Below are 25,739 nucleotides of genomic sequence, written 5' to 3' on the forward strand. Positions count from 1 at the left end.
ATAATCAAAATATTGGAAATGTATGGCAATGCTTTTATTGTTGTATTTAAAAATGAGGCAATAATTCAACATTAGTTTGATTTTAATTGCTTACCTCTTGTTGTCTTAGTTTTATGCAATATTAACCTAACAATTTTAATCTTCCAATCATTTATCTGGAGAAATACTGTGATACTTTTTTATGTTTTAGTACATCATCATTTTAATCAAAATGTCTTATGTCATTTCTAATGAACATAAGTCCTGAAAATCAAAAGTTGTGTTGGTAAAATTGTAAATATTTCATTTTTTATTTATAAACTGTACATGAAATATTTAATAAATATTTTTCATTAAATTGTTGCTCCATATACTGAGTCATAAGTATTGATTTCAAACTATTCTAATGAGAATAAAATACATTTATTAACAGAAGCTGCATTTTTAATTAACATGAACTATGAAATGTATTGTAATAATTTTTAAGAATGCTATATCTTTGACACACAAGATTATCCCTGCGTTGTAGATTCAGGTGCATTTGTGAAATGTCCATTGCCTGAATAGGTAAAAGAATAAATATATTATTTAAGCAGTTATATTACAACATATGAATGGTTTAGAGCAGAAATGTGACAAGCCACAAAGGGTGACTTTTCGATCAAAATTTTTGTTTCTCATAACTAAAAATGAAATAAACATGACAATGGATTATGTCATTTGGAGAAAAACATATAATGGTTTCAGAATTGCAGAATATAGAATGTTTTATTCTTTTGAAAGATTCTACAAGTATTTTTAATAAGTTGGAAATTGGCCTACTGAAAATTTACATCATGTGGCATATCATTCTTGCCCTGAGCCCTTCATAGGTTTTTAAAGTAACTAATTGCTTTCTTAAGGATTTACACACAAAAAATTTAAAAAGTAACATCACTTGAATACAGTAGACCCTCGTTTTACGTGGTTTCGATTATACGCGGTTTAAGATTTGACACCTTTATTTTATTTTACGCGGATAAGTTTCAGTTTTATGCGAATGTGGCAATGCAACCAGATAACATTTTCCCCTCTTTCAAAACCCAAACTCCCTAAAGATATCTGAATACGCGTAATCAACTGCATTTTGGCATGCTAATAATCGAACTTGGGCTACTGGAGACATTTTATGAAATTGGTTCCAAAGCTCTTTCCAGAAGTAAAGTTATTAAACTCACACGTAGATCAGAACTCACTGGAAGAAGAGCTTTCAGGAGCGACAAAAGAGGCCAAAACCAACGAGGATACCGACATCGGTGACACACAAACAAAAACGTTCACATTGAAAATTTTGAGCCATTCCTAGACATTAGAAATGATCTTTCTGATTTGTTGATGAAGGAAGAGTCAATCATGAAAATGACGCAAGTGATCATGGATGCGTTAATGCTCTGCAAAGAGTTAGAGAGAAATTCTTGATGACTGCCAAAAGATTATCTTAGCCAGCTCTTCTTTATAAACAGAACACAAAATTAATTTATGGTTTCTTTATGAATGTTGTGCATAAAAGTCGATATAAGTACACATTAAACTTACACAATTAATTAGTCATCACTAGAATGAAGTATTTTGTTATCTATGGAACAAAACCCCTATTTTAATACTATTATTAGGTCTCAATTTACGCGGTTTTGATTTACCCTGCATTTCCGTGGAACGTAACCCCTGCGTAAAACGAGGGTCTACTGTGCTCCTTTCTTTTTTCTTTTAAAGTAATTTTTCAAGCAAAAATTAAGGCTGTACAAAAAAGAAAGAAAAAACAGTTTTAGTTTAGCTGCCCTCCTAAGACAGCAAAGTCAAAGGTGATGCTGACCTAAATCCCCAAAAACCCTGGAAAGTGTTACATGTACTTTGAAATTACAAGACAACAGGTGCATAGTCAAGAGTATAAAAAACTGTTGCTCCCCTACTAATTTAAAATAGGCAACTTCGTCGCTATTTTGTGTTCAGATACTTACAAAGAAAAACTAGTATGTTGTGGCCATCACGAAACTTTCTTCTATATTTTTCTTTTTTTTTTCTGATCCCTCCCCATGCTTGACGAGGAAGCAATATTCCCAACAAAAACAAAATTACACATGCAAAAACTTGACTACCATCCCAATGTCTGAATTATTTTAAAAGCAAAGCAAAAGAGCGAAAACTGAAAGTTATTTTAAAAGCCTTGCTTGAATGAATTACAAATATTTTATTTGTTAACAAACATAAGATGGCAACAGTTAAAAATTTTAAATCATTGAGATAATATTTCCTACCATTTCCATACAATTAAAATCACGAGAAATACGCAGACGACAATCTATTACGATTTATCTTTCTTATTGTTGCATTAATAAAAATATTTTTATTCGCAAAAAAAAAAAAAACACCTCTTGGAGCGATTGGCGTCAAAATAGAACCAAAGCCTGTTTACATATGGATTCACATATATTCCAAATTTCAACCAGAACGTAGCATTACTTCTTGAGATAGGGCACTCAAAATGGAAAAAAAGAACGGGTGATTGCGCTACCCCCCCTTTTTAGCTGTTGACCACAAAAATAAAATCAGTTTTTATACCCACTAAGGGCTACTTGCCGATAAATTTTTCTTTCATTCCGTTCATTATTTCTTGAGATACAGCAGTCACAATTGACGACAAAAAACGTTCTATAGCTCAACCCCCGTTTGAGTTATTGACACCAAAATTGAATCAGCACCTGTTCCTGTTAGTACCAACATATGGACCAAATTTTGTTTGATTCCGCCAGTAACTTCCTGAGGAATAGCAAGCACGCGTAACTCGAAAAACGTCCCATTGCTCCACCCCCCTTGGAGGAATTCGCGCCAAAAACTAATGGGCACAAGTTCACATAGGGGCACATATGTGTACCAAATTTCGTTCGATTTCATGTGGTAGTTTTTGTTGTAGAGCGGCCACAAAAAACTGGTCACACACAGACGTGACACACATACATACACACACACACACACACACATACATACACACACACAGACAGACATTTTCCAAAAATAGTCGAAATGGACTCAGCACACCTCAAAACGTTCGAATCCGTCAAAATTCGAAATTCGAAAATTTGCACGAATCCAATACTTTCTTCTATATATTAGATATAGAAGAAAGTAAAAATCATGCACTTTTCCAGAGAAAGAAACATTCCAAGTTACTAGTGTTGATGAATAACTATTAATAATGCATCTAAAGTATCAAATTATGCCTTTAAGAACAATCACTTTCGATTTTTGTTAACAAGTTACCAAAAAGAATTCAGAAATCGTTTTACTGAAATTTGTTAAAAGAAATTAGAATTCAGGAAAAACATCAGATTTATAGAATTTGTTAATTTTAAAACACTTCAGAATTCAAATGGAACTGCTTCCAGGTGCAGTTTTGCATTCTAGAAAGCCACAAGGAGCCGAAGATGGTAGCTCTCGTAATACAATTCTTGTCATGTAAAAGTTGACTACTTATGTTTTAATGGAATGTTTTCTTTTTTTAAAGCTTCAACATAGAATGTGACTTACTTATCAGCATAACCAATTGTAACGTTTCCACCTCTCGTGTAACAGACAGCAAGAGAAAACATTGTCTTTAAGAGACTTTTACTCGATCTGATATTTACAGCTATTATACAATTTTTTACATGACAAGATATTTTGAACTCGGAGAGCGCATCCTATGCTGCCTCTCAGTTCCGTAATCTCTCTCACCTTTGACCTACCGAATTTCCCTTATGTATGGGGTTCGTTTGGTGGTGGGATTCACCTCTGTTGACAACAGGCAGACGTTGACAAAATGCATAAAGGTGTATTCTGCTGGCTGGGGTTTCAAATTGGAATGCAAGGTGGTTGAAAAATGTTTGCTATAGTGTCAGAGACATCATCTCACACCAAATGGACACGACACATGACCAGCTTTAGATAGCATTAAGGCTGTTACAAAAGCCAGATGGGCTCGCTTTTTGCAGAAAAAGAGAGTCTATGGCCATGTGGTCCCTAGAACTATCCAGTTTCCATTCTAGTGATAGATACAAAACGCCTGCTTAAAATGTTTTTTCCATGACAAGTGTGGTCTGGGAAAGACTTTCTAGATCGACTCCACACATGGCATCTAAACAAATAACAACAGGAGGACTCACATTTGTACACAACGTTAAATTAAAACAAATATAAAAGTAAAACAACTTACCATCCGATTCAGTGTAAATTGTATGAGCTGTTTTAGCAATATTGTTCAAGGCATCATCAATTGCTTGCTGGTTTCTTCTAAAAATCGGTTGAATCAAGTAGCTATAAATTAGTTCAGATCCGTTCCTCGATATAGGTGCATAACACCAATAATAAAATAAACACTGAAAAAGGGAAAATATTATCACAGGAAAGCAAGTTATTAAAAATCAACTAGGAAAATTAAGAGTTATTTTAGTATTTTTTGAAATACCTTAATTAGCCAGTATCCAGGAAGCCAATATAAGAAGAACAAAAAGATTTGCAAGAAGTTAAAAGCAGCAAACACAAGCCAGTATGTCAACCATCTTCTCGCAGATTCATTGTCAGCCTTTTCTAAGGAAGCAATCCTGTTAGAAAATAAATCTATCAGTTAAACGGTCAATAATACCATATCATCTCACAATGGTGGTAGGTGACTCAAAAACTTCGTTTGTAGCCCAGTAAATTTAGGATTTTTTGCACCAAATTTATAATTCAGAAATATTTTCAGAATCAGTTCCTTAGCATATGAAGTACCTAAATCCTAAAAAGTCCCCTACGTTTGTGAGCTTCCATCCAAAATGGCGGATCAAAGGTCGCCTAGTACTTTTTGCCTTCCTCATGTCTCTGTCAAAAATGAAGATTTCTCAGTTCTAAAAAATCCTGTATGCTCTAGAAGTAATAGTGCTTCGATATATACCTTAAAATGACTAATAAAATAGTTCAAACAATTGTTTTGACACCAAAAGCTAAAGTTTCTATTTTCTACATAATATGCATCAGCAGAGTGCGTTAACTACTAAAATAAAGAATTTTTTATGGAATTCTTTTTAAAATATTGACTAAAAAATGATTGATATATTCCTTTAGTGGCTTTTATTCCATTTCTGATAGCAATATCGCTATTTCTACCTTTAGAATGAGAATATGATAAGGGAAGAAAAGTTTCCTTATAAAGAATTTTTTAAGGAATTGCAGCATCTATAAAAAAAACAAGTATCTGCTACATGTGGATTATATCCCAGATATTATGGTATAAATCCTCATTTGCTGAAATATAAGATGTTTTTCTTGAAAAATTTTAGGTTGCCTTAGGCCCGTCATTTAGGGGGGTCGGGGGAGGAGTCAATGTTCCCTCCCCCTAGCTTTGAGAAATTAATGTATTATTTATTTATATGTAAGTGGGCATGGTTTTCAATATTTTACTTCCTTTTACAAAAAAGGAAGTATTGTATTCGCAAAAAAATTTTCACTCAAAAATTGGTCTTAAATTTCCATTTTGCTCACCCCAGAATGAATGTTGAGATTTTTTTTCGATCCGACGAAACATGGATATATGCCTAGGGATATACAGACACCCGAAACATCCATTTGACGATCCCCGAGTTAATTACAACGAATTTTCTCGTGACGTCCGTATGTACGTATGTGCGTATGTGTGTATGTATCTCGCATAACTCAAAAACGGTATGTCCTATAAAGTTGAAATTTGGTACGTAGACTTCTAGTGGGGTCTAGTTGTGCACCTTCCCTTGTGGTTGCACTCGGATGTTCCTAAGGGGGTCTTTTGCACCTTTTTGGGGGGAAATCATTGCTAATTTCAATGCTAACTCAAATGGTGTTAAAATTTGTCAAACACTTTGCGATATATCGCCAAGCTTTTGGCCGCCAAGTTTTGTCGCCAACTTGGCGAAAAATTCTTTTTTTTGGGGGGGAGGGGGGTAAATTTGGCCAATGTTTGTGATATTTAAAGAGTTAATCACTGAATCACATTAAAATTGCTATTATCATTAAATTGGCGTAAAAGGAAGTCATGTGATACACACATCAGCTCGTTTTTGGTACAATTTACATTGCCCCTTACCAGACAGCACTAATCATTTATTTTTTTAAAAAAAGTAATACTCACGTTTTGTAAGCAGGATATAAAAATCCGACTGACCCACAGATCAACTCAAGTCCATAGTTTATCACCAAAGATGCCAATAGAACAAAGACGGTTACTGCAAAATTAAAAAAACTAAATTGATATTTTTTTATAATAAGTTTAGTTTAGTAATATTTATATAGCATTCAAATATTCGTATGCACAATGCACACACATTCGCAAAAACAAAGATGTTGGTTAAATTTTAAATTTTGATTTGTTTTCAACCGAATGAAATATACGGTTTTGTTTTTTCCTTCTGACAAAAATTTTCGATGTCCCACGGGATTTTCTTTCTTTTTCTTTTCGTCAGAGAGATGGGATGGCTAATCAATCGGAGTTCGCTTAGCTCACTAACGCCTCATCCACACTCACAGTTGGGTTACGGTAGTGTGGTAGTTTGGCGATAAACAATAGAGTGGAGGAATTATTTTACATTTGAAAGATACTGTTAATTTAATGTCTTTTTTGTGAATTTGGCGAAACATTTTAAATTGTAAAAAAAGACATTAAATTGAAAAGAAAATCCTCGTCACTCGCTAAAAGGCTGGGTTACGGTAGCGTGGTTACTTGGCGCGTCAAACGAATAACTATTATACAGTTCGAGGATTATTTTATGTTTTAAAGAAACTCTAAATCTAATTTAATGTTTAGTCTTAAATTTCAAAAAAACTTTAATGGTTTTTTTTTATTGAAAAGGTGTACGCATTTTATTTCAAGAAAAATGGTCATTTTACGTCAGAAGGAAGGGGGGGCGCTTAAATTTGTACTATTCAAGGGACTTCCTTTAAATTCTTAGCACGGGCATCGCCGTGCGGGTAGGCCAAACGTCCGCACAGAAGATTTATATATATATATATATATATATATATATATATATATATATATATATATATATATATATAAATCAATGTCCTGAGATAACATATATATATATATACATATATATATCAACGCACAGCCGAAACCGCTGAAGCTTCAGACTTGAAATTTGGCAGGCATGTCCGCATGATTACAAAAGTAACCACTAAGAAAGGATTTTTCGAAATCTCAATTAGTTCGGAAGAAATTAATTAAAACCCCTTAATTTCTGCGAAATTAAAAACCTGTCATTGAAATTCAAATCCCTTATTTTCGAAGGCTTTCCTCCATTCAGTACTTCATCTCAACTTTTGGTCGATAGCGAACTATAAATTTGATACTAGCTGCGTCGCCCGGCTTTGCACGGTCCACCTCGAAAATAAAAGTTATGTCAAGTGACGCGAGTTCAACACTCAGGCTTGAACCAAAACAAAAAAAAAATCAGTGAAATTTTGCGGCAGATTGCGGAAAAAACCCCAAAAAGTAAACATTTTAAATCTCCTGTGATTACAGGAAAAGCCTCAAAACAAAAACAAGAATTTTACCTGTGTGTATTCGAGAAAAAAAATGGCAACAGATCTTTCATCTCAATAATTTTCTTCACGCTATACATTTTAATAAAAGCGTTGTTTGCGAAAAGTTGAGATGAAGCACTGAATAATAATTTGAATGGAGGAAAGCCTTCGAAAAATAGTGATTTGATTTTGAAATCTAAGAGTCATAATTAAAAGTTTTTAATTGATATCTCCGCTAATTATTATCGGAGAATTATGTTAAATAGCCAAACATGAGGACGGGAGGATGACGAATCCATCGATACCTGGTTCGATGGTCAGTTCACTGTCGTTCGGGAGAAGAAGCTTGGACATAGATAGATAGATACTCAGATTTTATATGTATAAAGATTGTTTTTGTTTCTCACGTGATTCTTCGAGGCTTTTCTCAAGTCAAATCAAAATATTTCTGTCTTTTGCTTTTATTTTTTCAAAACTAGAAACGAAGTTTTTAAGAACATCATCACAGGCGGACTATCCTTTTGAATTTAGAAGAGTGCAGTTTGCTGTTAAAGTTTGCTTTGCAATAACCATTAATAAGTCACAAGGACAGACATTAAAAGTAGCAGGGATCGATTTAAGAGAAGACTTTTTTTCACACGACCAATGTTATTTAGCTTGCTCCAAAGCCAGTTCATCAAGCAGTTTAATAGTTTTAGCACCAGAAAAAAAAAAAACTAAAAATGTTGTATACAAAGAAGTTCTAGCTTAAACATAGGTATAACAATAAAATGTGGATGACCTGTGTTTGCAAAGATAATCAATACTTTAAAAGGATCGTTAATAACAGTTAAAGATCGGTTAAGGACAAGGGCGTATATATATAAGGAGTCCAGAGATCTCGGAATCTTCCCAAAATTTGAAAAAGTTATAGGTAATAAGTAATTATTATAGGGGATTTTTGAAACTAGATGCACCAAGCACTGTTAACCCCTGCTAATTCCATTACCCGAGCAATGCCGGGTACGGGAATGCTAGTATATATATATAAATCTTCTGTGCGGACGTTTGTCACCATAAGGCTTTTAAACGGCTGGACCGATTTTGATCAAATTTTTTGTGTTAATAAGTTGTGACAAGCATGGTTTCGAAGCGCGATGGATCGAATCGGAAACGTTTTTGTTAAGTAATTAATTAATTAAAACATTGGATGGTTATATCTCCCAAATGATAAATATTTATTTTAACCTATTGTTGAGCGAGAACTGAAATAAATATTTAACCCGTTGCCAAAGGACAATAAGAAAGCCAGCTCTGCTTTTTGTAATGAAATTTCCTACTGTGATATGTCAATAATTGAGAATAGATAAAACGTTGAGATCAGTGCAGTGAAAGATTTTTAACTTTGATGGAAAGAGCAAATTAGGCAAATATATGAAGTTTTCGTTCAAAAGATGGGATCGCTAATCGGCCGGAGCTTGCTTCGCTCACTGATCGGCTAGATTACAGGAACGTGGTGGCTTGGCGACATTGGCCATAACAATACAGTTGCGTGATTATTTGTTTACTACTGTCAATGTAATTTATTGTATTTTTTGTTCATTTGGTGAAACATGATTTGGTGAATTTTGTTCATTGGTTCATTTTGGTGAATTTTAAATTGCAAATAATTGTTTTTGGTTTTTAAAGAGTGTTTAGACATTTTAGATGACGAACGTTTTTATTTTACATCAGGAGGGGGGGAGGGATTTTCTCTTATTCATGGTACTGTTTTTATCTTGATCATTTTTTTAAACGATATCCATTCGATTGTTTTATTTTTTTTCATATGAGGGACGTTGCAGCGGGATTTCCCGTTTTTTCATGAGTTAGTTTTTTATACTAATATCGGAGGATGATTTTTCTCCCTTATGTATGGTCTGATGGAATAAACCATACAATTATGAAGATCTTTCAAGTACGCGAGAAAAAATAGTTGATGAAGCAACTGCTCAGTGGGCACTAGATAAATCAAGTTGTAATAAATATACGCATTCTGACACCAAGCAGCTTAAAACATTTTCTATTTACTTATTTTTTTCAACAAAACGGTTCAAACACTTGATAGTTTATTGAAGTTTTTCAACTTTTCAATTTACGAAGTTTGAACAGAACAACGTCTGTCGGGTTCTCTAGTATATATATATATATATATATATATATATATATATATATATATATATATAAGGTTTTTTTTAAAATTTATAGTCAGAAAAGGAAAATAACAAAGTTTTTTTATTCTTAATTTTGGGGATATTAAATTTAAAGGACAACAGAAAAAGCAATTCTAGTTCTCATCAGCTGCAAAGCATACTTGAAATTCAGACCCTTAATTAGGACTTCCTGCTCTCTTTCTCAATTCAATTGAGGGCCGTTCAGAGTCAAGGCAGGCCCGTTGTCAGTTTGGTAGACTTGCCCTCCTCCAGTGGCGCGCACAGAAATTTTGGCCGAAAATCATGATTTTTTCAGGCCCCCTTAATATTTATCCCTATTTTCACCCCAGTTTTAAAAATATTGGGCCTCCTTCAGGTTCGGGTCCGAGTCAACAGGTGTCCTTTCTCCCCCCCCCCCCTCCTGTGCACGCCCCTGTCCCTCCTCCCACTAAAATACTTATAAAACTTCCACTGCACTGATTTCGAGCCGGGGACTGGGTCCCTAGTTTCCGATTAGGCTAGCATCTGGTTACCAAGTTGTGCCAAATTCAGCTTCTTGATACATCCTGAGAAAAAGATGCAAAAATCATAATTCTCGCGTTTTGTAGCATATTTTTCAAGATATATTTTTGTGACTGATATGTTCCATGTCTTGGCCTTTATTTAATACCGAATTCAGTATTTTGGAAGTTCTTTTGTTATTGTTTGTTTTTATCTTACTTCTACTGCGTACTATTAATATCTTAAGTATGAGACTCTACTTTTTTTCATTTTCTGCACTACTACTTGTGATTGAAAGAAAAAAATTGTTTGTTTTGAGAAATATTTCGTCACATATATTTTTAACTTAAAAACGGGTGTGACTTACAAAGTTATAATCATTTTGTAAGACTGTGCGTGTGTGTGTGTGTGTGTGTTTTGTGTGAACTTCTGAAAAGTGCAAATAAAGTTTTTTAAATAATTACAACTGTTCTAAAGTCTTTGAAAAATTATTTAAGTTTTTGAAATTCCTTGAAAAGTTGTTTAATTTTGTCTCTTATCAAGAAAATAAAGTATGAATTACCCAAATGGCTAGAATATTACTATTTCGTTCTTATTTTTTGAATATCTACTCCATTTCTCTTAAACCATTTGGTACAATTTTTATACTGTAGAGTATTTGATGAAAGGGGGGGGGGGATGTTGGGGGAAGTGATCAAAACCAAACTACACTATAAAAGCCGAAATGAGCAAATGACGATGTGCTTCTTTCTCCTCTCTCGTTTCTCCTCTCTGTCGATTAATGTCAACGATTTGTCGAGCAAGCAATTTTTATTTTGATTGATTTTGATTCGCAAAAGAATGCATTATTTTTAAAAGACTATGTTTGCCTACTTTTCTTCATATTTTTGTAGCCTCAATTACCCCATATAAGGCCTCAAAATACAGATTTTTTATAACTATTTTTCAAAAAATTCCCGGGGGAGAAACCTCCGGAGGATGTTCTACATCCGACTTAAAAGGACACTCACTCTCCTGTTATTCTTACCACTACAAGGTAAATAAAAAAAATAAGAAATTACAATAACAACAACAACAGTCCAAATAGTGGAATCATTAAAAATCGAGACAAAAAGCATTTTCTATGTTAATATATTTTTATGCGTGTATGTGTGTCTATAGGTGTGTGTGTGTGTGTGTGTGTGTGAGTGCAAGAGCAATGTCCAAATCCGAGCACCTCCCGAAAAAAATTTCTGGATACGGCTTTGATTGAAACCGAACGAAAAGTATTATAACACTGATTATTTCTTTGGTTTCAATCGTTTTGCATAGAGTACTAGGATTTTTTAACCGCATTTTTAAAAAGAATTTTTTTTTTCGAACTGTGATCTCAATTGCATTCATTCGAAAGAAAAGATGGGGGGGGGGGGAGGGGAACCATATCGCATCAAATATGTTTACTTACACCACACTTGTCCACGGCAAGCATCCAACTGCGGCATCCATTACAGAACGAGTGAAAACCATTGAAATTTTTTATTTCAACTCATTGAAAAAAAATCACTAAATTAGTGGAACAAAATAACATCACCGTTTTTGCTTTAATAAAGGCATTAGTAATAGCAATATAAATTTAATTGTAAAGATAATATTCAATCAGAAATAGGGGTGTTGAAGGGCTACCTCCTGGCATTTTTCAAAATCAAAGGTATAGAAACGCAGTTTTAAACTATATTTTAACTTGGGGAAAAAAGGGAAAGGAGGTCTAGGATAGCCTCTCCCGATAATCTTTACCCAAATTTATGTTCCCAAAACACAAACGTACGTTATATTTGAATATGCAAAATTTGAAAATAGTAGTTCGAAAATTGCAGTTTTAGACGATTTATGGTGATATTAAGGGTAACTTACCCTGGGTAAGAGAGAAACGCGAGCCACCCTCCTCCCACCAGAAATTGTTTGAAATTGAAGCCTTAAAAACGCAATTGAAGGCTTTTTTGTTAAAATTGAGTGCACCGCGAGTTTCTTGAAATTAAAGCTCCGGAAACTGAATTTAAACTAACCTTCGATGAAAGGAGGGGGGGAGGGAGTTTTGAAGGGGCTCGCGCACAGAAATGTTTCGTAATTGAAGCACTATAAGCGAGATTTAAGAGGTTTTTAAATGATGTTGGCAAGAGAGAGAGAGAGGCATTCTCTCGAAAAAAAATTCGATCTGTAGAAAACGCAGTTTTAGAAGGTTTTTGGGTGGAGAGACTCGGAGCTCTCCCCTGGTAAATTTTCAAAATTGAAAATCAATTAACGCATTCGTAGGCGCTTTTCAATACTGTTGGAAAAGTAGGGGGTTTGGGAGATCTCCAGCGAAAAAATTTCTGAATTGAAGCCTTAACAATGAAATGTTTAAGGATCTTCGGTAATATTAGGAAGATAACATCAAGGAGACTCATGGAGTTTTTTTTTTAATTTGAGTCCTATAAACAGAATTTATTCGACCATGAATGATTAATTGTGAGGGCTTTTTTTGGATGTTACGTTGGGAGCACACTCATTGTTTTTAGAAATTGCAGTCCTAAATGCTCATGTGTAGGACATCTTTAATAACGTTTGGGCAAGGGATGGGGTTTGAGAACGTTTTCCAGGAATTTTTTCAAAACCTAAGTTTTAAAAACTCACTTCCAGGCAGGGCCGATCCTAGCAGGTGTGCAGAGTGTGCACCGCACAAGGGCGGCCAAAGCAAGGGGCGGCCGCAGGCCGCATCATATAATACTTTTAATCAAGCAAAATTCCTCAAGAATTTCTCAAGATAACATAATAAGTCGAAAAATTATGCAGAATTTTAAATGTTCAATTATCAAAGTGCCAATTTTCCAACAGCATTGCATAATAAGAAAAATGGAATGTTAGAGCATATTGTGTTGCTCCATTATCCATTAACAACAACTCTTTATTCACATGCTTCATTTGGTTGCAAAATTTGTGACAGAACTGGTAATCAGGCATGGATACAGGGTAGGGGCTCTAATGCTAATCCCCAGTCTCCCAAGCTGTTATTGACCCTTAACAATGAAGACATATTTTATGTTAAAAAAAAACTATGCTGATAGAATACTCTCTCAAGTATTTCAAACAACAAATTCTGTGTTCAGCAGTCGTGGGTGCATGGAGACTGGAGAGACAATGGAAAATTGCGACTCCCCTGAGAGTCAAACATATATAGTTAACGAACAAAATTTTTTAATTTTCCCCCTTTACAGCAATTTTTTTCTAATTAAAATCACGATTGAACTGCCCGGTTTCAGATCAGGTAGGAGGACAGGGCCCTTGCCCCGGATTACAAATTTTAAGTGCAGCTCCAAAACGAAGATCCAAAAGGATGCCTTGACGAGACTAACGAAGGCTTCAAACTGCGTTTTTAGCCTACTTTCCCAGTAAAAGTCAGAAAAAGAAGAAAAAAGCATGAAAGAAGGCTTAATGCATCTTAAAAATATCCCGAAAAACAAAAAAAAGTCAAAAATAAATAAAATAATTAAATAAATATCGAAAAATTAAAAATTGGAAAGTAGGGTATTGAGATGGGGAAAAATGTCTGTCGGTCTGTCTGTCTGTCGGTCTGCCTGTCTGTCCCCCCCCCCCCCCTAATAACTTTTGAATGAATAGTCCGATTCGAACAAACTTTTTTTTGTTCGAAAGATCTCGGCAAGGACACCTCATTCCCATATTTCGCTTTTTGGTTTGAACTGTTTTTTGTTCAATTTTGAACAGTTCAAAAAAACTTAACATTAGCTCCTACGGGGAAATTCAAGGCAATTCCGAACTGTGAGGCGAATTTGCTTCAAACAAACTTTGTAGGAAAAAGCTTTTGATGAAAAACTTGTATATAAAATATCTTTTTGATTTGAACAATTTTCTGTTCAATTTTGAACAGTTCAAATCCCTTAACATTAGCGCCTACGGGGAAACTGAAAGTCAATGTAGATTCCGTACTTGAAGGCGGATTTACTTCAAACAAATTTTGTTGGAAATAGCTCTTGACGCCGAACTCCAGACTCCGACTCCAAGAATTTAGGGGCACCTGAATCCGAATCCGACTCCTGTGCCCGACAATTAATCGGACTCCGACTCCTCGACTTCGACTATGACTTCCTAGCTTTGGCAAAAATTTACACGCGGACAAATGACTGACTCCGATTCTTGGATATTCGACTCCGACTCCTTCATCCCAAAATTAGATTGACTCCGATTCCGACGCTATGGTTTTAACTGTGAAATAATTATTGTTGATGTGATTTGTTTTTATTTTAACGCTAAAGTTTTTATTTAGGTATTCAGTTTTCGGTGAATAAACTTGAAGTCATTTATGTTTCTACATAAAGATACGCGCAGACGATTTTTTTTTTTTTTTTTTGACAATGAAAAGTATTTCTTTACGTTGACATTTTATTGTTTTTATTTATCTTGATAAGTGCATTAATTCATTTAAAAAATTATTTTTGGCAACAGGGGAAAAAGAAACGATTTTTTTTGATAGGATGTATTTATTTTAATGAGCTTATTAATTTTTATTATTATTTTTTCGTTTTGAAAGCTGTTGAAGAATTTTTTTTTTAAATGGAAAAAAAGTGTATTAGCTGCTTTGTTTAAAAGTTGCTGCTATTTTATTTGTTCGTTTTGTTTTTTTTTTTTTTCTTTTTTTTACGCATCTAATTTTTTTAGATGAGTGAGGAATATTTTATTCCTAGAAAGTAGCATATTGGAAAAATATGTTTGAAACAATTTGCGATTTTAGCTATTTTGAGAACATTGATCAGGTACTAGAAAGTAGTATGGGTATACGGGAAAGTAGGCTCGTCTAGTTCTAGACAGAACTTCTTGTTAGGACTTTAATTCCGTAAAATTTCGCTGGTTGAACCACCGATTTTAAGGATCCAATTAAGTCTCTTATTCACCCTTTCTACCTTAATGTAATCAAACATAGCCTAAAAATGGTGGCTCCAAAATGTCTTTTCTGGGAACAGCCCTTCCTAACGTCTTCAAAAATTGCTCAATGGTGTTTTTCGAATTTCTTTTTTGAAATTTTTACGGTAGAGGACCCTGAAATTCATTCCCTAAGATTACTACCAAAGATGATCTGAATTAGCGTCTCTAGAGAGGCCCCCAATCCTACCCCCTCTCACTTAACGTATTCAAAAACAAACTAAGATTGAGTTTTTCAATCATCAGTTTCGAAGAACTTTGGGGGAAATACCGCGGATCCCCCTTTTCTCCAACGTAATCACTTTAGCTCAAACTTTCGTTTTTAGGTGGTTCCGTGAAGCCACCAAACCCTTCCTTCCTAAACTAGCCTGAATTATTGACTTCAGTTTCAAAAAACAGTTCTTGAGGGCACACTGAATCCCCAACCGCTCTTTGTCCCATCGTTATCAAACAATGCCTAAAATACGATTTTGGGACTTCCATTTCTAAAACATTCCGGATGGCTGACATAAATTTTCACGGCGCTAGGGCATCTGGCATTCCCCATCAATAGGAGACACGTCTTTAGTTGTATTTTTCAGATATTAATATCGAAAAATATTCAGAAAGATCCGCTGAAGCTTCTCGGTTTCCTTAACGTCACCAAAGATAGCACAAAATTGCGCTTTTTAGAGCCCCAAAACCCTTTCTTCACAAAAATAGCCTAAAATTGATTTTAATTCCGAAAAATATTTTTCTCAGTTCGGAATATTTTCCCGTTTCCCCTATCGTGTCCAAATCTAGCGAAAAATGTGTTTTTAAAACAATAATGCCGATAAATTACCAGAGGAAAGATGCCAGACCCCCCCCCCCCCCCTACCGTCACCAAAGAAAGCCTAAATTTGAGTTTTAATCTTCAATTTTGAAAACTTTCGGTAGGAGACGACCGAATCTCCCTCCCTCCAGCAACGTCAACAAAGATAACCCAAAATTGCTTGTTTAAAACTTCCGTTTCAGAAAATTTTCCGGAAGAGCGCCGATCTTTTCTAAACTAAAGTTACAAAAAATAGCTGCAATTTAACATCAATTTTGAAAGAATTTTAGGAAAGAACTCCAACAGTACTTTTCCCTCAAGTATCGAAAAATTTCCTAAAATTGCAATTTTTGACGTCAATATTAAAAGTTTCTCCAGGACCTTGAATGTTCCCGACTCGTTTGTATTTGCAACTTGCAACCAAACACAACCAAAGATTAATTACAGCTATTTTTTATACGCCAATTTCGAATATTTTCTGGGGGCGATCCCCCCCCCCCCCGTTTCTCCCTCCTCCGTCTTTCCTCTGATGTCACCAAAGACAGGCTATAAAGTGCGTTTTTACGATTAGTAAATTTTTTGTACCTATTACTTTCTTCAAAGATATAAATTGTACCTAAGGAGCTTTTTCAAACTTTTTACATAAATTCATCCTTCTTGTTTTTATTTTTTAAATTAGAACTTGATACAGAAATTTGATGAAAGATTTATACGGGCGTTATAGTTAAAACATACAAATTGCTCTTCAGGGGCGGCACATTAGGTCTTTGCACACGGGCGGCCGACACCCTAGGATCGGCCCTGCTTCCAGGCCAGCTTTAGGGACGTAAAAAGAAGAGTTTGGAGTTCCCCACTCTTCCCTCAGTTTGATTACGTTCCTATCTTCCTTTTAAATTTTAATTGTTGATAAACATATTGTGGTAATACAGTGGCGCAGCGAAGGGGGGGGGGGGAAACACCCCCCAGAGGCATTGGTTTTAACATAAATGCAAATTCTAATACAGTACTTTATGCATATGAATGGGTCCAAAAAAAAAACCTTTAGAAGGTATTTTTGATCCAAAAAAAACCTTTCCTCCAGAAAGTATTTTTGAACAAAAAAACCCCACCAGAAGGAATTTTTGGACAAAAAACCCCCCCAGAAGGTATTTCTGGCTACGCTAGTGTGGTAATACTATCTTCCAATTTTCCTTTGCCAAACCCGATTATTTGCTTCGATTTTCCATAGTAAAATTTTCAATTTCCAGCCTAATGCTTTTGTTTTCTTGAAATACAAGTGTCTGCGGCCCCAGAAAAAGAACGTTTAACATTTTGAACGGATGTGATAATTTTCTGTGATACCTTAGGTCTTATTTATTCCACTTCATTTTATTTTAAACTAGCAGTACCCGCACGGCGATGCCCGTGCTAAGAAGTTAAAGGAAGTCCGTTGAACAAAAAAAAAAAAAAAAAAAAAAATCCACGCCCCTTCCCCGCCCCTTTTGATGTGAAATGATCATTTTTCTTCAACTAAAATGCGTACACACCTTTTCAAAAGACCTATTAAAGTCTCTCTGAAATTTAAAATTAATCGCCAAAACACATAAAAATATTAACAGAACTTTAAAACTGAAAATAATCATTCCACTACATAGTTCATTGCTTTACGCGCCAAGCAACCACGCTACCGTAACTCTACCCTTAGCAAGTGAAGCGTTTTTTCCCTGCAATTAAAAGTGATTTCCCAAATAAATAGTGCTATAGTAAAAACGTTATAAAGAACAATCACAATTGAATAATTTGATAAATCAAATTATTTACTTAGATAAGTAACTATCTTCAACTATAAGAACAAAAACAAACGTTGAAGAAATAAGGAAAACAAAACCCAGTAGAAAAATCCTACAAAATCAAATTATGTACCTATGAACATCGGGAAAAAAAACGCATTCAAAAATCTCTTCGCTGATCACAACAGCATAGCATAGCTGCGAGGAACCATCCTCGCAGCTATCGGCCAAGGCTCTCTCAAAGAGTTAACTTACCCCGCCATCTATTAGGAATTATTGGAACTAAACAATTAATTAAACATTTAATTTGCATTTATAAATATTTCAGTCACTCTGATTTTTTTTTTTTTTTTTTTTAATAGCCTACAGCCTTCCTCAAAAAATGGACTATTCAACACAAAAAGAATTTTTCAATTCGAACCAGTAGTTCCTGAGATTAGCACGTTCAAACAAACAAACCCTTCAGCTTTATAGTACTAGTATAGATATCCCGTTTTCATAACATTTTTTTTATTGCTGCTGCACTCCTATTAGTCATAGATGATGTTATATAGCCTACAGCCTTCCTCAATGAATAGACTATTAAACAGAAAAAGAATTTTCCAATTGATACGCATATATATTTCTACATATATTTTACCAATCATTTTTAGCATCGTTTAGGATTTTCTCTGAAAAGTACCCTCGAAATTCGCCTCATGGCTGATTCGAACCTATGCCCACTGGGCCACTGGATCGCGGAGCCCGCACTTTGAGGTCGAGCTACAGTGGCTACGCTAACTCTGCGTTCCAAACACTTCATATTACACTCCTGTTTATGAAAATTGCAACACCATAAAGGAAGCATCATAATTGAATGAAATATAATACGCAGTTGAGTGGTGATGAAACAAATAAATGATTACATTTTCAAACCAAACAATAAAAAGAGATAGAAATTAATATTTTGTGTGGGCCATCACGCGCCGCAATAAGAGCTGCTACACGACTGGGCATGGAGTGAAACAAAGTTTAAATATCTGCCTGCGGAAGAGTATTCCATATTGTTTGTATGCGCAACCAAAGTTCGTCTGTCGAAGCAACAGGACAAGGATCACGAGCGAGACGCCGCCAACGAAATCTCATACATGTTCAATCGATGACATATCCGGAGAATATACAGGCCGAGTTAAAAGCTGTACCTGCTGCGAATCAAGGTAGGATTTGACAGTACAGGCGACATGTGGATGGGCATTATCCTGCTGGAATAAAACCCCTGGCAATCCTTGCAGGAAAGAATAGCTTGGGGCTGTAAAACTTCGTTTATGTATCAAGTACTGTTCAAATTGCCCACAATTCGTAGCAATTGTGATCGTTCATCATATGCTATGGCACCACAGACCATAACTCCGGGTGTTCGTCCACTGTGGCGTTTGATAATGCACTCCGGAATGTTCCGTTCAACGGCATAGCGCCTGAAACGAAAATTCGATCATCATGGTGCTACAAATTGAAGAGGGATTCGTCAGAAAAGACGACCTGCTGCCAATCAGCATGCCAGCTCCTATGCACAATGGCCCATTGTAGCCGCAGGTGGCGATGGTTTTGCGTGAGAGGAATCCCGTATAAAGGAATCCTTGCGCGCAGCCCTAGCTGCAGCAGACGTCTCCGAATTGATGAAGCACACAATGAGACACCTGTAGATGTTGACCACTGTGCTGCCAATTGTCTAGAAGAAGCTGTGCTGTCCGTCAGCGGCATACGCACTAGGTGTCTGTCATCGCGAACTGACGTCACATTTCGGCGTCCACTCCCGAATTTCCCAGTTGTCCGATCCTCGTCAGTCCACTGCTTTGAAACACGCATGATTGTGCTGCTGTTACGCTGCACACGAGCGGCTACTGCACGATAAAGCCCTGGTTTCCCAGAAGCGAAATCACCGCGATTTGACGTCGGCGTGACACTGAAATCAAAGTCAAGTGATTCCGGCGTGCCACTCACAACGTCGGTTTTGGTCGGGCGCGCACGCGCAGAAGAATCAAGTTTTCCTCTCGGCGAGAAGCGACGCCGAAGGTCGGCGATTCCCTACGAGGAAACCAGTGTTTAAGACAATTCAGCTTCACGAAGGCCGACGATTCTGCCCCGTTCAAACTCCGAAATTTGCTCAAATTTCGCTTTTTTTCGTCGAAGAGGCATAGTAAAGATTCAGTTAACGTTTACTCTAGCATATAAGCACCGATAATCATACATGCCTCGCTACAGCCGTCTATTCATATTCGGTTCGATCCGTCGCGTCGTTCAGAGGGCGCTGCTCAGCATACGCATGCGCTACCGGTCTGCAATTCTAATCATTTGCATATCTTCACCTACTTTACATTTCCTACAATTTTCAGCTCACTCGCGTAAGTCCTCCGTGGTGCTGCAATTTTCACAAACAGGAGTGTATAACAGAAAATTTTCCGTTTTCATAACATTTTTTATTGCTACTCCAATCCTATTTGTCATAGCCTAATGTTAAATAGCCTATAGCCTTCCTAAATGAAAAGACTATTCAACACAAAAAGAATTTTTCAATTCGAACCAGTAGTTCCTGATATTAACGCGATCAAACAAACTACATTTTTATATTATTAGTATAAAATTTCTCTCTTGATCAAGCTTTATTTTATTTACGAGTTTACATTAGATTAAACATTTAGAACTTCTGGGGTCAGTATTCATTACAATACTTTGTATCTCTCTTTGCATTAAACTTTTTTTTTTCTCTCTCTCTCTCTATTTCAAATATATATTTCGCCGACGCATGTATTTTTCTCCACTTAGCAATGATTATCAGGACAATATTTTTCGTCAAAAAAATATCCTGTGGAATATTTCGGCGGCCCCTATGAAGCCATCCTATTTATTTACCTATTTTTTTAAAACTGAAGAACCGTGAAGCATGATTTTGTATAACCAGGGCCGCCGAGAGACAAGGCATGCACCATGTTAGTTTTGTCACCGGTCCTCTACGCTAATTTTACTCTATGCACAATTCTTTAATTTGAGACGGGCCCATACTTTAATTTGTTCCTTAATTGTATTTTAAAATTACATTTTCGATTCAAATTTCACAGAAAAGATACTTTTGTCACTTTTATTTCAATTGTTCATTTATAATTACTATTTCAATTTTTTTAAACAACGGAGAGTATGCATTTTCTTGTTGCATCGCTAAAGCCCCACTTCTGGAAAAATGGGGGGGTTGCACCCCCTCCCCCCTGGTGTCGGCCCTGTTAGAGCCATAACATTATTAGAATCTCGGAGGCAGAAATTTTAGTTTACATTGATTGAATTATTGAAAACAGTCGAAAAAGAGACCTCCCTTTGTAAATACCTGGAAATTAGGTAAATTACGTTAGAATTTCAAACAAATCAAATTTTGAATAACATTATTTTTTCTATATAGTGATTCATTTTTTCGAGCAATCACGATTGCTTATTGTTCTCACTTGACAGTTTCGAATTCCTATGATTTTATCCCCCCCCCCCCGGCCTCCTTCTGCAGCACCACCATCAGCCGGCCGCCTCACGATGTTGCTCCTCTAGCGAAAACCGTCTCCAGGTTGCGTTACTTACTTGCCTACACTTACACATACACCTACACACACACACACGCGTATACATAGACACCTACACATACACAAACACATACACATAACACATACACACAAACACATACATACACACAAACACATATATACACACAAACACATACATACACACAAACACATACATACACACAAACACATACATACACACAAACACATACATACACACAAACACATACACATAACACATACACACACACACATTCCTGATTGGGAAAAACATAATTTGAATTCAAGAGGTCAAAGTTCAATTTTTTTCCCCCTACGTTAACTAGGTGCGTTTTTACGGTCGTAAGCGCGCAGAATTCCAAAACTTAGATAAAACATTATATATATATATATATATATATTTTTTTTTGTACTTCAATACTCAAAAATCGAGCTTCAAGTTGTAACAACTGACCTTTTAAACAATTTGTATACCAGTTTTCGTACCAGGGGGATAGCTTCAATGTACAACGCACAAACGAGTATTGCCTTCAGAACAGTGAAAATTTCAAAATAGTTTTGGACAGCATTTTCAGCCAAATCCTCCACTGTGCGCTCCTCGAAAAAAAAAATCGTTTTTTTTCTGCGTAACCTTCCTGTCTGCGAGTCACTTTCGCTTTGGCCACTTGCCAGAATGATGGGAAAATCGAAAATGTCTAAAAGAAAAACTAACTACAGTGATTCCGAAGGAAGGACAAAAGGAGCAAAATTATGTTTTTAATTAATATTTCCGCCGATTAAAAGTGCACAATTATTCCACCTACATAAACATGTAGACAAGCAGGAAAATTACGAATCTATCGATACCTGGTTCAATGCTCAGTTTTCTGTCGTTCACCAGCAATTAGCGATGACATATATACATATGTACATACAAAGATATAACTTTCATCAATAAAATTAGATGAAACTGGTACGTATTTTATGTGAAAGGAAAATAGTTTCCCAAACGATTTCAAAAAGGTCTTAGAAGCGAATTTCTTTGACACATTCATTGTTGTCTAAATATTTTGCTCTTGATCATTGACATAGAGAAGAGCAAAATATTTCATCAACCGTCAATTTCATCAACCGTTTGAATATGTCAAAACATTTCACGCTCAAGACATTTTTGAAATTGTTTGCTTTCTTTTAAAATTCTCGTAGGAAGTAAAGAAAATATGGCATATTCGCGAAAAAGTTATCATTCGGCAAATAGAAAACTGATTAGCGAAATATCTGAATGAGTAACAATAATAATGTCCCATTTTCCTCCCACCAAATATTTCATCCATAAACAAAGGAAACGAACTGATAATGACGTTTGCATTTTTATGCTAAAACTCATACACGATTCGTATCAGCTGTGAACAAATGAAGTTTGATCTTTTGACACAGGAGAGTCTGGAAAATTCGGAGTGATAATTGAGTTGTTTCCTTCTGTCAAAAGTACTACTTTTTAACCCCCGACACACAAAGGAAGGGGGTCATAAGTATGACGTGTCTGTGTATCTGTCTGTGGCACTCTAGCACCTAAGCGGATGGACCGATTAAAAAAAAAAAAACATTATGTTCAAAAGGAGAGTTGATCGAGAGTGTTCTTAGCTAGGTTGCGTCTTTGAATGACATTAATTAACGAAAATATTAATTAAAAACCTCTAAAACGTTTTACGCGATTTTTGCAGTGGAAACAAAATTAAAAACTTTAAAATTTGATACCGAAATAAAGAGATTTTTTTTTTTTCCGCGTCTGATAGAATGTGTTTGGAACTTCCATGTTTCATAGAATAACAATTATAACGTTTTTGAAAAGCAAATTTTATAACGGCAGTAGGGGATAAAGGACAGTTCTGCGACAGCAGGCGGCTCTGCGGCTGTGCATTGTGCAATCCGCCTGCCATTCTTCCTCCCGATTGCGTGCTATGAAAGATAACGAAGGTATTTCGCGCGTTTTTGAATATTTTCGCTCGCTTTGAACTTTGTCGTTTTTTTCTCATAATCTTTTACGATGATATTTTCGCGCGTCTCCCCCCCCCTCCCCCGCGTTTTCGGACTTTAGTCGTTTTACCGTGAAAGGTTACGGGGATCTTTTCGCACTCCCGCGTTTTCGGACTTCGTCGTTTTTCAAAATAAATTTTTGTTTTAAATTGATGGTCCCACCATCCAGCCCGGTGTATTAAAACAATACTGCACATCAACTTTATTTTACTTTTTTTACAACGAGCTGATGTGTGCATCACATGACTTCCTTTTACGCCAATTTAATGATAATAGCGCCTTGGAGTAAGCAAGGAAATACTAAATATTTTCACCCCTAGTTTCTAGCGAACCGAAGCAAAAAAAAAAAAGTTTTACACAGATTTATTTTCCCATTATTGGCAATTTTAATTTGTGAATACAATACTTCCTTTTTTTTGTAAAAGGAAGTATTGTATTCGCAAAAAACTTTTCACTCAAAAATCGACCTTAATTTCCATTTTACTCACCCCCGAATGAATGCTGAGTTTTTTTTTTTTTTTTTTCGACTTGACCGCACGTGGATAAGTGCCTAAGAACGTACAGACACGCGAAATATCCATTTTGACGATTCCCGAGTTAATTACAACGAGTTTTTTCGTGACGTCTTATGTACGTATGTATGTCGCATAACTCAGGAACGGTATGTCCTAGAAAGTTAAAATTTGGTACGTAGACTTTTAGTGGGGTCTAGTTGTGCACCTCCCCTTTTGGTTGCATTCGGGTGTTTCTAAAGGGATCTTTTGCCCCTTTTTGAGGGAAATCATTGTTTTAATTTCGATATAAACTCAAGTGGTGTTATCATTTGGTGGACACTTGGCGATATATTGCCAGTCTTTTGGTCGCCAAGTTTTATCGACAACTTGGCGACAAATTTGGCGATTTTTTTTTTTGAATCTGATTTTAATTTAGCCACAGTTGGTGATATTTAGAGAAATCACATTAAAATTGCCAGCAATGGGGAAATGGCATTAAATAGGAGTAAAAGGAAGTCATGTGATGCACACATCAGCTCGGTTTTTTTTTTTTTTTTTCATTTAGGTCTTAGACTATTTTAGCTTCATTTTGAACTTTGATTATTTTCGAACGTTTTTAAACTTTGAATATTTTTTCTGAATTTGATTATTTCTCGCTTTATAAACTTTAAATATTTTTCGCGATTTTGATAATTTTCATGCATTTTAGAAATCCAATATTTTTGCCATCTTGATCTTTGACTGATTTAGCGTCTTTTGATCTTTGATTATTTTCGTGCGTTTTCGGATCATTAAAGATCTGCGTTTTCATTGGCATCTGAGAACACAGTCTCACTTAATTAGGGTTCTTTTGTAGTCATAAAACATTAAGTAAAGAAAAAGAAGGGGACTAGCGAAAGAAGGGAAAGTGATGAAAGCATTGTGCACTGTCCACCTTCTTTCATAAAACATTCAATTCCCCATTCAATTGGATTCATGTTTTTCTTCAGCCACTGTTGTACTTGAGGACAAACCCGGCAGTGCGACGAACCCTCCGGCCCAATCCACTGGTCGGTATAAGGCCCTGGTACTTTTTTGCAGAGGGCCCAAAATTTGTAGATCCGGGCCTGGAACTAAGTCATAAAAAATAAACTTTGGATGGGTTAGAAGGTCAATGTAACTGTAGGGTCCATGTCCAAGTGGACTTAAGTAAAATGTTCTGAAGACAGTGCGAAATTTTCTGAAACTATATGGAAGCTCGATTCCCCCCCCCTCCCATAAAACTCTTCAAGTATGTATACAAACATCATTGAAATCATATTCATAAAAATCATTTTAAAAGTTTTTTTTTTTTTAATATTTTTTCAGTTTTAGAATGTGTTATCAGCCCAAAATTTTCGTAAACGGCAATCCAAAATTTTCTGAAATTTCGGATCACAAACACCCCTGTGTAACTGTTCAATCAGTTTCAGCCTTGATGTACCTTTGATTATTTGTCTATGCTGTGTTTTAATTTTAAATTCATTTCCAGAGACTACTTTTGAATAGCTGTTAGATCTGTTTTATCTTTGCAATTTCAACAAGACACTCACAAGCCATATAAGCTGAGAATAAATATACAAGAATTTAGGGGAGAATGAAGAAAAATTACCTGTTGCTAAATAAACTCGATCTACTTTTGTTGATTCTTCTGTGTAATCTAATACTCGACCGTACCATTTGTCTTCTTTCAGTTTTCTTTGCAAAGTTCTGAATGATTCCGTATTTTCCAAATTTTGCAGATTCAGATTTTTAAGACTTCTAAGAGCCATTTAGGAAAGCTTTTTACCGTTGAAACGAAAATGAATTTGCACAATGAATTTATTTCGACTCCGTAACGAATGAGAATAAAAGAAAAGACAGGAACTTTTGAAAACAAGTGAGAAAATTCTCAGTTACGGTTGCAGTACAAAAGTCAG

The 25,739-nt window shown here is 35.6% G+C and overlaps 1 protein-coding gene across 1 annotated transcript; it reads right to left on the reverse strand.

Moving 5' to 3' along the window:
* Positions 1–337: 337 nt before the first annotated feature.
* Positions 338–25,739, reverse strand: LOC129225727 (receptor expression-enhancing protein 5-like). Its single transcript, XM_054860221.1, has 5 exons — positions 25,433–25,739; positions 6,137–6,230; positions 4,460–4,595; positions 4,208–4,370; positions 338–538 (listed from the first exon to the last, which is right to left on the reverse strand). Exons 1-5 carry the CDS (start codon positions 25,590–25,592, stop codon positions 492–494), a joined length of 600 nt encoding a protein of 199 aa, XP_054716196.1. The 5' UTR covers positions 25,593–25,739; the 3' UTR covers positions 338–491.

The sequence above is a fragment of the Uloborus diversus genome, chromosome 7, assembly GCF_026930045.1.
Source record: "Uloborus diversus isolate 005 chromosome 7, Udiv.v.3.1, whole genome shotgun sequence".
In the NCBI taxonomy this organism is placed as follows: domain Eukaryota; kingdom Metazoa; phylum Arthropoda; class Arachnida; order Araneae; family Uloboridae; genus Uloborus; species Uloborus diversus.